The 12,340-nt window shown below is 39.4% G+C and overlaps 1 protein-coding gene across 1 annotated transcript; it reads right to left on the reverse strand.

The window, feature by feature from the left end:
• Positions 1-11,085: 11,085 nt before the first annotated feature.
• LOC149930861 (uncharacterized) lies at positions 11,086-12,093 on the reverse strand. Its single transcript, XM_090157956.1, has one exon. The coding sequence runs from the start codon at positions 12,091-12,093 to the stop codon at positions 11,086-11,088; it is 1,008 nt and encodes a 335-aa protein (XP_090014082.1).
• Positions 12,094-12,340: the final 247 nt, after the last annotated feature.

Raw genomic sequence — 12,340 nt, forward strand, 5'->3', positions numbered from 1 at the left:
TTCGATCCCAGTTTGTGGCACTGCTTGAAAACTCTGAACAACTCCTTCTTCATTTAGTTTGTAAGTTCTCTCCCCACTGGTTTTAGGGATTTTGCCCCAAGCTCTTCGGTTTCACCTTCCATAAAAACTTGTTTAGGGTAACGGTAATAGTTAGTGTAGGAGCTGTTGGTTCGCGTGGAATGCAGGGCTTGCCACCACCCTCATACGCATTGTAACCCGGCCACTTGAATTAATGTCTTTTAAAGTCGCTTGGTGACTTAGGTGGTTCCTTGGGTATTAGCCTAGCTGATTATATAAAAATTTCTTCTAACGAGAAGTCTTTGCTTCGCAGGAACTCTGCAAAGGAACTTAAATAATTATTTGACCACTATTCAATACACCCTGTAAATAGAAAAAATGCGGAGGGTATTTTAAATTTTTTCCAAAAGAAGAAAATAGAATGAGCATTTGGGAAAAAATCTGGATTGAATGTGCTTTCCCGACTTATTTTTAACTGGTAATTATGGAATAAACTCCGAAAGACCATTTTCGAAGCTGTCTGAATCAGATTTTCATCTTCAAAGAATTTTAAACAAGGATAGAAGGTTCTAAAGAAATGAACAATACCTCTTTCATCTTCATAATGACAGTGAAATCAAAGGTTTTTATCGAGAATTTGTCACGTATGAGTGCTAACAAAAATCTTTCAGTTAGTTCGTTTGTTAATCAAATGGAAAGCAATGATAAAGAGTTGGAAGCTGGTTTGACAGCTTACATGCAAAATGTGCGAGGCACTCAAGAATATTGGTATAAACGATGCGGTGAAGTGATAACAATGTGTTTTTATTATGGTTTTTAACTCTAAATCAGGCAGAATACGATTGGTTTAAGCTACATGATCGTTTGCGATCTTTTTACCCATCAAGTGAAAAAGGTTGTAAAATTCCAGTTGGTGAACTTTGCAGTAATGACCCAGTTGCCGTTACACAACATTTTCATAACAGGTTTCAAGCTGTTTGGCAAAAACTCATTATGAGTAACGAAAACCCAGTTTGGGGGAAGTTGAAATTTGTTTTTGGAGGGTAGAATATCAAAGTTGAGGTGCTCCTCATATTCATTTTATTTTATGGATGAAAAACGCACCAAAAATTGGCGAAGCGCCTAATAAGGTTGTTATGGATTTTATCCAAAAACATGCCACTTGTGCGTTTCTAAACAAGACTAAAGGCCCAACGTTGCACGATTTAGTATCCTAGTATCATTGGCACAAAAGCAATCGAACTTGTTTCAAGATGGGAAAAACTGGTGACAGGTTTATATCGCATTGTCGTTTCAAGTTTCCCAGAGAAGTTACTAGTATAGGTAAACTGAATGAAGTTGATACCACTTAAAATCGTCGAAAACGCTCTATTCGCAGGCTAGGACAAAGGCTGAAATACAAATTAATGACTATAACCCTGTGCTTTCAGAGGTAACATGGACATTCAGTTTGTAGCGGATGATAAAATGGCTATTGCATGTTATATTACTTCGTACATTACGAAAAAAAAGAAATCTGACACAGATAATTTGTGTAATGATTTAGTGAATGAAGATGTTCGTAGTCGTCTTTGGGCTTAGAAAAAGGAACCCTTTCAATATTTTCCGGAGAGGAGTGCTTGTGCTTTACCCTGGACCAAATGGTCGACCTTAGAATGTCTCCGCAAACGGAGAAACCAAATCGGTAGTTTATTTGGAAATGTTTTATTGTAAATAAATGTTGAAATTTAATTCAAAAGTCGTTTTCAATGTCACCTTATACACACGCCTAAAGATAAGGCCCCTTTAGTTTTTCCTTCGGCTAATGGTGTGCCTAGAGTCAGCTCTCCCATCTACCCAGAATTCCCGAGCGAGATAGTGGAAGGAAATCCACATTTTGGTGCCGAAACCCGGGAACCGTCGAACCGCCGCACTTTCGTGCGTTGGTTTATTGGTGAATTGGGATACGAAATTCCGAAAGTGAAAAATGTCAAACTCAGATCCGGAAGCCGAATTGACGAAGCTGAGAGCGATAGGAACTGTAGCGCGAAGTAATACTACAGCAAATATAACAGCGTTGGACACGCAACTGAAAACCGTAAATGCCGAAGACATAGCCGACCAACTTTCCTTGCTGTTATAAAAATAAGAGAGCAACTCCGGGAGCTAGACAACCAAATTGAGGAACTGTTACCCGATAGCGAAGATGAAATCAAAAAGGAGTACAAGGGAAGGACCTACGACGATAAAATTCAAATGGCGGAAAGGAAAGCCGAAAGAAGACTTCGCTTATTAGGAGCCGCCAGTATCTTAACTAGCACCAAATGCAGCACCACCACGACAGTAGTGCAATCAGTCGCCAGGATGGAGTCAAAACTACCGACATTTGAGCTTCGCAAGTTTAAAGTGGACTTCACAAAGTGGCCAGGATTTTGGTCGCAATTCAAGTCAACAATTAACGATAGACCAGGTTTACGACAGGTAGAAAAATTCAGATATTTATAGTCATATTTGCAAGGGGAACCGTTTGAAATGTTAGAAGGGTTTGAAGAATCTGATCAAAATTAAAGGTACGGTCAGACTCATTTAGTAATAAATCAATTAATGACTAAACTCCGTAAACTCACAAAGGTATCTAGGACTCTAAAGACATTTTTGCACTAAGGAAACTTTATAATTCAATTGAAACTAGTTTAAGAAGCTTACATGTTTTGGGGGTAGATACCGCTGCAAACAGCGTATCATTGTGTCCAGTCATTATTGCAGTCAACATAGAGCATCGGCGTGTACCTCCAAATTCCGAAAATGCCAGTAGCTACACCCTCGAAGAGAAAAGAAAGCTTGTCAGAAGCATGGAAAGGTGCTACATCTGCACCCGTACTTAACATAGAGCATCGGCGTTTACCTCAAATTCCAAAAATGCCAGTAGCTACACCCTCAAAAAGAAAAGAAAGCTTGTCAGAAGCATGGAAAGGTGTTACATCTGCATCCGTACTCAACATAGAGCATCGGCATGTACCTCCACATTCCGAAAATGCCAGATCTGGCAAGGTCGACATAACACCGCGCTCTGCAAAAAAACAACGCCCATAAAGCCGCGACGAGCCCTCCCGGCGTCTCCCCGCCGGTCATTCCCGACAACAATGGAGCAAACTCCAGCGCCAGTGGGTCCGATAACACCGCTGTGCCGTCCGTCATCTCATCGGTAGTCAGCTGTCATAAAGAAGTTCTATTAGGCACCGCTATGGCGATCGTGAGGAATCAAGAAAATCCAACGAGATAAGAGAAAGTTCGATGCATATTTGATAACTGCAGTCAATCTTCTATCATCAAGGAAAATGTCTCCAGAAAGCTGAACCTGCCGATAATTGAAAGCCAATTGGTAACAATTGAAAACTTCGCAAACGAATCACCGTCAACCGTGCTGAGAAATACGGTCAGCCTAACTTTGGAAAACAAGAGAGACCCGAGGAAGAAATTAAAAATAACGGCGATTGAAGTACCCTATTATGCAACACAGCCACACTAGTAAATTGCGTGGAAGTTGAAAACTTCGCAAAGAAAACAGGGTTTATTTTAGATGGCGAGCCTACCGCTGACTACCATAATGAGCCTACGTATGGGCACCATGGAATCGAGAAAACCTTAAAAGCAATACAGCAAAAGTATTGGTGGCCTCTTACGTCCGAAGACGTTACAACTTGGTGTAGGTAATGTGTTCCATGTGTAAGAACAAAACCACCACATCACTATGAAGTCGCACCCTTGATAAATATTTATGAAAAGATTGGGATTGATACCATTGGACCATTGAAAACTACAGAGCGCGGGAACAGTTACATTCTTACTATCACTGACTAATTCACGAAATGGCCGGAAGCTATTGTATTGCCGGCCAAAAAACGGAAACAATTTTATCGGCTCTTTTGCAATACGTTGCTAACTGGGGAATTCGGTGATTATCGTGACTGACCAAGGTCAAAATTTCGATTTCGGAATTATCCAAGATTTTTGTGAGAAGCTGGGAATAAATTGCCGTCGTACTGCGCCATATCATCCGCAAAGCGACGAGTTAAGTGAAAGACAAAATCGTTCGCTCAAGGAGAAGCTCATTATGTATGTTCCGGAGAATCAAAATGACTGGGATAATTATTTGCCTCAATCCGAAGCAGCGTTCATAGCGCAACTGGGTTCACCCCGTACAAATTGGCCACGGGAAGAGACGTAAAACTTCAACAAGACACCATTTTGAATTTGGAAGAAAAAAAATTAGTTTCAACCCAAGAATATGCAAGACAAGTTGACTAGGAAATGAGGAATATAAATAAAAAGTTATTGGAAGCATTCGCAGGAAGCAAACATACCAGAAAGAACAAAATTACAAAAAAATTCAACCTGTTTAATGTCTATGACAGCGTGTGGTTATACAATCCCGATTGTCCGCCTGGAATTATGAAAAATGTCTTCAACCCTGGATTGGTCCATACACGATTGTGGAGCGAGTGGGGGAGGTCAATTATAAAATTACTAGAGACAACGATTCGAAAGATTTTGAAGTGCATCATAATCGTTTGAAGAGGTGTTATACGCCACTAGCTTCGAAACCGAATGAATCTAAAACTCCCAACGACCAAGAAGAAGACACAGAAAGACTAATTGGGAAGCTATAGGAGATGATTACCTTCCTCAAATCGACCATTTCTTTGATGAATTGGACATGGAAGAACCAATATGAGAAGCCTTACCACAACGTCCACGAAGATAAACAAAAAATAATAACAGACTAAATTTGGTGTTAATTTTGAGTAAACACGGGGACGTGGTTTGTTTTAGTCAGTTGTAATTTGGATTTGAAAAGAAAGGCTTGTTTAAATAGTTAGGGTTAGAGAATAAAGGTTTTACAGAGTTAACATAGTTATTTGGTCTTACTTTTCCCACACCTAAACCATTTTACAGACCTAATAATCGTTGTAATTGCTTAAGATTGGTGAAACGGTGAAATTTGTCTATAGCTTCGAAACGAGACTTGTGAACATGACTTCCTGTTTCGTTCACTATATGTACAAGGATCTTCACTTGGGTAACAAAAACCGTTTTGGCAATGCTGTTAGGATGCATATGAATTTGGCAATACCCCGAACGAAGGTCTACCTTTTTTTCATTCAGCTTAACATATCCTCGATATGCCGAAGGAGATACGGGTCTAGGATTGTAAGCTTATTAAAGCGGCGATAGTCGATACTAAAATGAATTTTATTTACGACTACAGGACTGGACCATGGGCTAGTGAAGGGATGTATAAAAGCCGCGTTAACACTAGACACTTTGGAACCGTTTTAAAACGGTTTCGAAAGTACAAATTTTAAATTTTACTGTCGAATGTATGGCTTTTAATACAGTTCAATTTTAGCTTTCAAAACCGTTTTAAAACGGTTCCAAAGTGTCTAGTGTGAACACGACTAATGTGACAACGTATAATTTCCGGAACGGAGTCCTCTATAAGTTTAGTTTTCTCAGCATTAACTTGGTTGGAGGCCACTTTTTGTTGGTTCACTATTGCCCGTGTGTATTTCGTGGTACCAGAAGTATATACATGAAACAAGAAGTGTTCTACTTACAATTTTCGTGCGCCATGTAATTTCGTTTGTCTTCCCCCTTTCGCGCGGATGGAAATAGTTCGGTAACGCGGCTACAACGATCACGTGACTTCCTCGGCCAATTTACTAGGTACATAAGAAAAGTAGTGGCGATGGGCCAAAAAAAAATCCTCGGACGAAAGGCGATTGGTCGATGGAATTGGATGTTTTTTTTACTAGACTCCGGAATTTAGAAAAGTTGTAGTAGGCCTTTGAGATATGTTAGAACTTGGAAAAAGGTATGTAACGGTTATTTTTTCTTATTTATATTTATTTGTCAAGATATTTAAATAATAGTAATATTTGTATGTATATTATTAGGGAAATATGGTTGACCAACCCAAATTTGGCCCAACATTTCCTGTAGACTAACGTTAGTAAATTATGATGATGCATTTTTTACAACTTCATCGTGGTTTAATAAATAAGTTAGATTGGTTTTTGGAAGTAACAGAAGTTGTGCTGGATTGTTTTTACGTGGCATTTTAAATCGTCGAGTCTTAATGGCAGAATTAATTATGACGTAATTTTCATGATAACTAACAACTATCACGGTACCACCAAGGCTTAGAGATTACTTTGAATTAAATACCGGGTTAAATTCAATTAAAAAAAAACCCCGTGACAATAAAAACCTTTAAAATATAAATCGTGATTAAAATTAAGTAACACGACTTTTTAAATTATTAAAAAAATTAAAAACTGAATGACGCCATTATATGTGTTTACTGACCTCGGAACACTACTTTTTCTAACCTCTATTCTCATTGGTGACCTCTATTTTTACCATCGTCTGCTTCCAAAAGTTCATGGAATGCACGGGGAAGGCTAATAATTAAGCTAACTAGTACACTTCTTGTTTCATTTATATACTTTTGGTGGTATACTAAATTTGTACGTCCCTCTTTTTCACTATAAATTTCAGGGTAACGTAAAAATTCAGGTCGAAGCTCTTGAGCTTTACGAGAGGGAATCTGCGTATTCTGAATAGCCTGGTCTATCAGTTCTATATTGATTGGAGTGGGTTTATTAAAGGTATTTTCGTGCGAAAAAAGCCCGCGATAATTTACTAAGGTACAGGTATTATCGCAAAAATCTAAAAAAATGGCATGTTTTGATAAGAAGTCCCTACCGAGAATAAAATCACAAAAAAGTTAATTAATTTTGTAGGAAACAATTTCCGATCTTTGACATTTATAGTTTTAAAAGTCATAGTTTTGTATAATATTAAAAATAACTCGAAGAGACACGATACTTCATGACTAAATTTTTTTCTTTTTTTAAAAGGAATTTAAAAATTATTTTGGTGAGCTTTCGGCCGTAGTTTTTTTTTCAAGCCACGGTAAAATTTACAACTGACAAAATTTTGGTAAGATGCTTTCGAAAAATCTTTGTATTTATTATTTTTTATTTTATTTTTAATTCTAAATTCCCCCCAATTTTTCATGTCGATAGGAGCTTTATCCTTATTTAAAGAACCCTTATTCTTAATATATACATATTCTTTGAAATTTCTTTTTAGCCAATTTACTTCTGTAGTTGTTATATCAGATTTTTCCCCATTTAATTTTATGTGTATAGTTTTTACTTAGATGATACGCAAGTCCATTTCCTAAATTTTGTTTTTTTTATGTTATCTATATGCTCTTCTTTTCGTTTTGTGAACTTGCGCTTTGTTTGTCGAACGTAACCTTTACTATGTTTACAGGGAATTTCATATACTATACCGGTCTCGTTATCTTCTTCTATTTTTGTTTTTTTTAAGAACACCGATGAGAAATTTCTTTATTTATTACAAATTAGACTTATATTTTATTCATTGAGTTGACGATTGTTTTTTTTTCAGTTATTCCTTCCGATCCCCTTCTAAAAGTTTATTTTCCATCACCTAACATAATACATTCAACTTCTTCACCAGTAAGTTGTTAATTTGTAATAATATTATCCGAACCGTGGAGCTTACGCCACTGGGTCACACCCATAAGAGATACATCTGCTCCAGAGTCTAACCGAGCGACACAATCACCTTGGCCGAATCGAATTTTAATCCCCACGGGATTGTTACGTTTTCAAGTCCTTAGGCCTCATTGATACGGGAACCTCTGGCGGGCTCAACCCGCTCGTCGGACCGGCGTGCTCCCTCTTAGCTGCCCGTTGCGCCGTTTCCCGAAAGAGGTGTGGGACAATCGTTGGAAAAATTACCAATACCGTGACAGGTAAACAATTAACTTGCGACCTTTGCGGAGGTGGTGCGGTAACCCCCGACGGAAGTACATGAAAGGAATGGTTCCGTTGAGGCAGGGACGTAGAAGAATTAGAAGCAACCTAGGTGGGAGTTGACTCAGTTAACTCTGTAAAACCTTTATTCTCTAACCCTAACTATTTAAACAAGCCGTTCTTTTCAAATCCAAATTACAATTGCCTAAATATTTTAAAAACAACCGCGCGCGTTAACAAAATACTTCCAAAAACTTACATCTCGCGTCGCGTAACATTCTGGAACTAATTTAAATCTACTCTCACGTTTAATAATAATTTTGACGATGTTCCTGTAACCAATATTTTACACATCTCCTCCCATTAAAATAAAGCAAGTCCCCGTGTTTACTCAAAATTAACACCAAATTCAGTCTGTTATTATTTTTTCTTTCTCTTCGTGGACGTTGTGGTAAGGCTTCTCCTATTGGTTCTTCCATGGCCAATTCATCAACGAAATTTTCGATTTGAGGAAGGTAATCATCTCCTATAGGTTCTCAATTAGTCTTTCTGTTACTTCTTCTTGGTCGTTGGCGTTTTAGATTTATTCGGTTTCGTAACAAGTAGCGTATAACACCTCTTCAAACGATTATGATGCACTACAAAATCTTTCGGATCGTTGTCTGTAGTAATTTTATAATTGACCTCCCCGACTACCTCCACAACTCTGCGAGCAGACCCGTAGCCAGAAACATTTCGTTAAGGGGGCCATAGCTTTTGGTGAGGGGGCACTTTTTTTTAGTTATCTAATTACGAAAATCAACATGTTTTTGGTGTTCAACAAAACAACCTTGCTTTCTGAAGCAGACCATTCTTCAACTTTACTACATAGTTATTCGGTTTACTCTTTCTTTCACTGGAAGCTGGCTCGCTGCAAGATGCATGCTAGTCGTCCTTTAAGAAATAGTTACCTATGAAAAATGATCTAACCTTAGACCAATACAAGTGGTCCAAAAGTTATAATTCAAGGAATAGAAGTTTAACAAACTAACAAAGATTAAGGGGCAGGTAATATTCTTGAGGGTTAATTGATTAAATTCAGGAGTCTGTTGGGGGCATCGCCCCCGAATGCCCCCCTCCCCCGGTGGCTACGGGCCTGCCCATGAGTTTTGGTGGTTTGAGTTCTGACCAAAAGAATAAAAGGCGCTAGGAGGAGAAGGACGTGAGTGTGAGGAAGGGGCTCTGTGCCGCCAAGCCTCCTCAAGAGTACGTACGTGTTGCGAATCTTTAGATAAAGAAAAACGAGAAGATGCGCTCGTAACTCAGGGTTAACGTTATTGCATATTATAGCAGATTTTTAACCTTTTAGTTAACTCTTGTTGAGTTTGGTTTACAACTTGATTATTTGAATACACTCGGGAAGGCAACGACGTTAAGCGTCGCCCGATTAAAAATGAGCGGGACTCAAGGGAGCCAGCTCTCCAGCTCCCTCGTATACGTAACTTATTGGCTGAGAATTTATAGTGGCCTCAATTTCAATTAATAAGGTCTCGAGCTCTTCGTAACTGAGTCGAGCCTTTCCGAGGGTTTTGCGGAGGCATGATTTAACCGAACGGACCATCCTCTCCCTAAACCCTCCCCACCAAGCCGCTCTGTCCGCTATGTAGCGCCACTGTATTCGTAGGGACCCGAAATAATTCATAACTTCCGGATGTCTTAGATTTTTCAATAGTTCATTCAGGTCAGACTCTGCTTTTTTAAAAGTCTTTGCATTGTCACTATACACAATGTTGCAAATTCCACGTCTCGCGCAAAATCTCCGAAAAGATAACAAAAATTTCTCAGTGGATAAATCTGACACTAGCTCCAAATGTACGGCACGCGTAACCGCGCAGGTGTAGAGCGCGATATAACATTTTTCACCGTTTCTTTCGTATAACGGACCGGCAAAGTCGATGCCGCAAACCGAAAATGGGGGCGATGGAGTAATTCGGGCCTCCGGAAGGGGGGCCATAACCGCTAACGGAGCCTTCGCTCTGAATCTGATACACTAAGGGCAGCACTGCACTTCTCTTTTAATTAACCTTCTTATTTTATTCACCCAAAATTTTTCTCTTATTTCAACAAGAACATCATCTACACCGGCATGTTTCAACCGGATATGACTATAATCTATAATTAATTCGGTTAATTTATGTTGATGCGACAATATCCAGGGGTGCTTTTCCTGATAACTAATATACGCGGCGTTTAGGCGTCCGCCTAAACGCAATAACCCATCTTCATCAATAAAAGGTGACAACGACAATATTTTTGAATTTTTAGGAATTCCAATACCAGATTTCAAGCCATTAATTTCGACGGAATAATTTTCTTCCTGCGCATTTTTAACCCATTGTTTTTCAGCGTCGTTTATTTCGTCCGCTGACAATGAACCTTTAATTCTATCAATTTTCTTAACTGAATTTCTACATTTTTTTACGAAGCATCTAACCCAAGCAGTAAGCCTGTAAACCATATTGGCGGAACTGTATTTCGATAGGGCGAATAGGGGATCTTTTTCTACCGTTTCATCGACAATAGCCAGGTTAGCTTAGAGGGGGTCACCTGGCCATTCGGATATATGCCCTTTAAATAAACAACGGCTGCGAAGGCGCGTTTACTCGCATCAACAAAACAATGGACTTCTATTTCGGGCTTTATTTTTGTCGGCTCAGTTGCGAAATAGTAGCGAGGTATTTCTATTGTCGATAGGTGAGAAGCTCCGCGCACCACGCGTCAAATTTCTCGGAAAGGTCGTCCGGTAAAGGGGAGTCCCACTTTAACCCCCTACTCCACATCTCTTTGTAATATAATTTTCGCCCGAATAGTGAAAGGTGACAATAGACCCATGGGTTCCAAAACTTTGGCAACGATCTTTAAGACCCAGCGTTTAGTATCCTCCTTTTTCTCTAAATTTCGCAAAATATCGCTTACGTCAAAACTTAAATTATCACTAGTCTCTTTCCACGATATGCCTAAAACTTTTGTATTTTTGGTGGAGCTGATTAGTTTTCCTTCGCTATTCTTTACTTTAATTTTCTCCCCCCATTTCTCCCTTATTTCGCTCGAGTTACTGTGGAACTTTCTTAATTTCATCCCAGCTTCCGCTAAAATATTTGACGTTTGACTTATCATTTGATCAACTTCAATAACTTCCCTTTAACCCGAAATCAAGTCTACGACATAGAGGTCGCGATCCAACACCGCACTAGCTTTAGGGAATTTCCCAACGTATTTTTTGGCGTGATATTTGATAGTTGCCGACAACAAGAATGGACTGGTCGTACAGCCGAACGGAACCTTGCAAATCTGAAACCACGAATTCGTTTCTATCCGAACCTGATAAACCCTTAATCCACAAAAATCTTAAGGCATCCCTATCTCGCTCTACTATGCTAATTTGATGGAAAGCTTTTTCCACATCGCCCGTGTACGCTATTCGGTGTTTGCGGAAACGCGACAGCATTTTGAAAACTAATGGCAGCAAATTGGGCCCCGCCTCCAAACAATCATTCAGGGAAAGAAAGCCCCTCGCGGAAGAGGACCCGTCATAGACAATTCTTAGGGCTGTAGATTCGCTACCTACGCGAATGACCCCTCTGTGGGGAAAATAATAGCATCCGATGGGTTTGGCCTTATTTTCTTGGTCGTCAACAATTTCCAATATCCCCGATTTAATTTGTTCTTGTATGATCTCGTCATATTTTATCAACTCTAGGGGTTTCGATTCTAAGTTTCGTAACAAGTTAATTGTTCGCCTCTTCGCGACTTCTAAGTTATTTCCCATTAAATCGCGATTAGGCTTCCAAGTTAACGGTACCACGTAGCGCCCCTTTTCAAATCTAATATTCTTCTCAAAATCACTGAAAACAGTTTCTAAATGGCTAGTTTTCGTGTCTACGCTATCGTGAATCCCCATTGACTCCAAATCCCAAAAGGCGGGCAACTGATCGGATACTAATTTTTCTTCCGACTGGGTGGCTATGTGGATCACTGCTATGGAGTTTACTCCTATATACACCTCATCTCCTTCAAACTTGCCTTGTACGGTCCAACCCAAAACGGCGTTGATGTTCATCAAATCTGGAGAAAGTCTTTCAACTTGACCGTTCGCTACTCTCCAGAAATAATCAGCCCCAATTAAAACTTCAATTGGGTAGTTTCCCCCCCTCCCGCAATTTTGACCCACCAAGTCTGACAAATCAAAGTTTCTATTCCTCATTTCTGATTGTACATTTTCTCCGGGGACTGAAAATACTGCCCCGTTGATAGCTGGAGTTTCCAAAGCTAGAATCTCTACTCACTCTCCAGTGTTTCCATTTTTAAGCGTGACCTTGACTTTTCTGCGCACTGCTCGAATAGGGGCCTCGCTTTCAAAGGGAAATATATTCATAGTTTCATTACCGACAACATCTAACTGTAGCTTTCGGGACAAATCCTCCTTAATAAAACTACGATGGCTGGCTCCG

The sequence above is a fragment of the Leiobunum rupestre genome, chromosome 9, assembly GCF_980474605.1.
Source record: "Leiobunum rupestre chromosome 9, qqLeiRupe1.1.hap1, whole genome shotgun sequence".
Taxonomy (NCBI): Eukaryota; Metazoa; Arthropoda; class Arachnida; order Opiliones; family Sclerosomatidae; genus Leiobunum; species Leiobunum rupestre.

Excerpts from the sequence above, each read along its gene's own strand:
- LOC149930861 (XM_090157956.1), bottom strand. The coding sequence starts at position 12,093 with ATGAGGAATAGAAACTTTGATTTGTCAGACTTGGTGGGTCAAAATTGC.